The sequence below is a fragment of the Limulus polyphemus genome, unplaced genomic scaffold, assembly GCF_000517525.1.
Source record: "Limulus polyphemus unplaced genomic scaffold, Limulus_polyphemus-2.1.2 Scaffold13547, whole genome shotgun sequence".
Taxonomy (NCBI): domain Eukaryota; kingdom Metazoa; phylum Arthropoda; class Merostomata; order Xiphosura; family Limulidae; genus Limulus; species Limulus polyphemus.
Window position 1 is genome coordinate 1 of NW_013679157.1, and position 2,686 is coordinate 2,686.

Genomic DNA, 2,686 nt, shown 5'->3' on the forward strand with positions numbered 1-2,686 from the left:
TAGAAACAAGTGTCCATGATGAATTTGTAGATAAAACTTAGTTGAATGGATGGCAACCGTCGGTTGTAGAAACAAGTGTCCATGATGAATTTGTAGATAAAACTTAGTTGGATGTATGGCAACTGTCTGTTGTAGAAACAAGTGTCCATGATGAATTTGTAGATAAAACTTAGTTGGATGTATGGCAACTGTCTGTTGTAGAAACAAGTGTCCATGATGAATTTGTAGATAAAACTTAGAAGAATGGATGGCAATTGTCAGCTGTAGAAACAAGTGTCCATGATGAATTTGTAGATAAAACGTTAGTTGAATGGATGGCAACTGTCGTTTGTAGAAACAAGTGTCCCTGATGAATTTGTAGATAACACTTAGTTGGATGTATGGCAACTGTCTGTCATGGACACTTGTTTCTACAACAGACAGTTGCCATACATCCAACTAAGTTTTATCTACAAATTCATCATGGACACTTGTTTCTACAATGAATTTGTAGATAGAACTTAGTTGGATGTATGGCAACTGTCTGTTGTAGAAACAAGTGTCCATGATGAATTTGTAGATAAAACTTAGTTGGATGTATGGCAACTGTCGGTTGTAGAAACAAGTGTAGAGGACGTCGTTTTGAAAGTCTTCCGCCTTTTGTCTTCTGAACGTCGTCCTCTACACTTGTGTTTCTTGAACAGACAGTTGCCATCCATTCAACTAAGTTTCATCATGAATACACTGCCTAAATAATCTATCAAAGAATGTGTAAATAATTCAATATAATTGAAAAATTGTTACTCTTGAAAAGTAAGCAACAGTAGATGTAAAATACGGTAAATTCAATTTGTTTGTTTTTTTAAAGGTTTGTGGACTACCAAATGTAGGGGCTTGGCCCAAAACATTGTTATTAACATTAGAAAATCTTATATTTTCTGGAAAATAATTGTTGTGTACAGACTGTTTTTCTTTTTAACTAAGAAATTGTAACATGGAACAGATTAAGTTGTTTAAAATACAAATATTTTATTATGATGACAACATATACAGGCAGCTTAAGCTTTTCAGGTAGATAGATGAAACTGTGCATTTAAACTTTGTGTTTTAATATCATAAGACCAAATCTTTCCCATATTTTCACAGGCCTGCCCCACAAGTAAAACACTATCATATTAAGGCAAAACCATCGGGAGAATACTGTTTATCAGAAAAACATTTTTTTTCAACCATCAGTGACCTTATTTTTTATCATAAGCACAACAGTGCTGGTTTAGCGACTAGACTTAAACAACCTCCAAGTAGCCCAACACGTGCCACACCCACTACTGCTGGCCTAAGCCATGGTAAGTTTTATATTCTATTGTTTTTAACAAGAAAACTTATTTTTTTGTGTTGATGAATTGCTACAGGAGTTTAATGTCTCTTTCATTTTGTCAGAGTTACTTTCTAGCTTCAGTGACTCATGAACACATTGTCACAGTTACTACATGGTTTTATTGAATGCTTGACTGTCGTGTTGACAGAATTATACCTGGCTTTAATGTCTCATGAACACATGACTGTCATATTGACAGAATTAACATAACATAACGTTTTGGGACAACATGAGACCTATTGCTCCATCTCAGCTGTTTCATCCTCTGAACTTAATTAAAATAAATAAATCTTAAAACCAGCCCTTTTCATACATATACTTATCAAGCTTTTTCTTAATCTCACCTAAATTTACTGTTTCTACAACATCTGAAGATAACCCACTCCAAAGGTTAACCACCCTGTTAGAAAAATAAAACTGTTTTAGCTGAAGATGACTCCTACCTTGCCAACATTTATATTTGTGTCCCTTATTCCCACTATTCTCACTGTTAAAGATGATGCATCAACACTATCAATTCCCTTTATAATCTTAGCTCAGATCTCCATAACTCTTCTTTTTTCAAGAGAAAACAATTTGAGATATTTCAACTTCTCCTCTATCTGTTTCATGTTCCATGAACTCTTGACTGATATGTTGAAAGAATTAATACCTGGATTAATGTCTCATGAATACTTGACTGACATTTTGACAAAATTAATACCTGGGTTTAATATCTTGTGAACATGTCTCTTTCATTTTGACAGAATTATAACCAAACTTTGATTCTGTCATACTAGTTTCTCGTGAAACTTCACACTTCCATTGTTTCCACAGAATTACCAACTGGCTTTGATTCTGTCTTACTAGTGTCTAGTGAAACTTCACACTTCCATTGTTTCGACAGAATTACCAACTGGCTTTGATTTGGTTTTACTAGTGTTTCATGAAACTTCACACTTCCATTGTTTTGACAGAATTACCAACTGGCTTTGATTTGGTTTTACTAGTGTCTAGTGACACTTCACACTTCCATTGTTTCGATAGAATTACCGACTGGCTTTGATTCGGTTTTACTAGTGTCTAGTGACACTTCACACTTCTATTGTTTCGGCAGTATTACCAACTGGCTTTGATTCGGTTTTACTAGTGTCTAGTGACACTTCACACTTCTATTGTTTCGACAGTATTACCAACTGGCTTTGATTCGGTCTTACTAGTGTCTAGTGACACTTCACACTTCCATTGTTTCGACAGAATTACCAACTGGCTTTGATTCAGTTTTACTAGTGTCTAGTGACACTTCACACTTCCATTGTTTCGACAGAATTACCAACTGGCTTTGATTCA

The 2,686-nt window shown here is 34.8% G+C and overlaps 1 protein-coding gene across 1 annotated transcript in view; it reads left to right on the forward strand.

Annotated features, from left to right (window-relative positions):
• Positions 1-1,125: 1,125 nt before the first annotated feature.
• LOC106477241 (tyrosine-protein kinase Btk29A-like) overlaps positions 1,126-2,686 on the forward strand; it is a gene marked incomplete at its 5' end in the record, with an annotated part of 7,147 nt that continues 5,586 nt past the window's right edge. The window contains one exon of the mRNA XM_013937831.2: positions 1,126-1,325. Within this exon, the coding sequence (XP_013793285.1) occupies positions 1,126-1,325 (200 nt within the window). The remainder of the gene's footprint in view (positions 1,326-2,686) is intronic.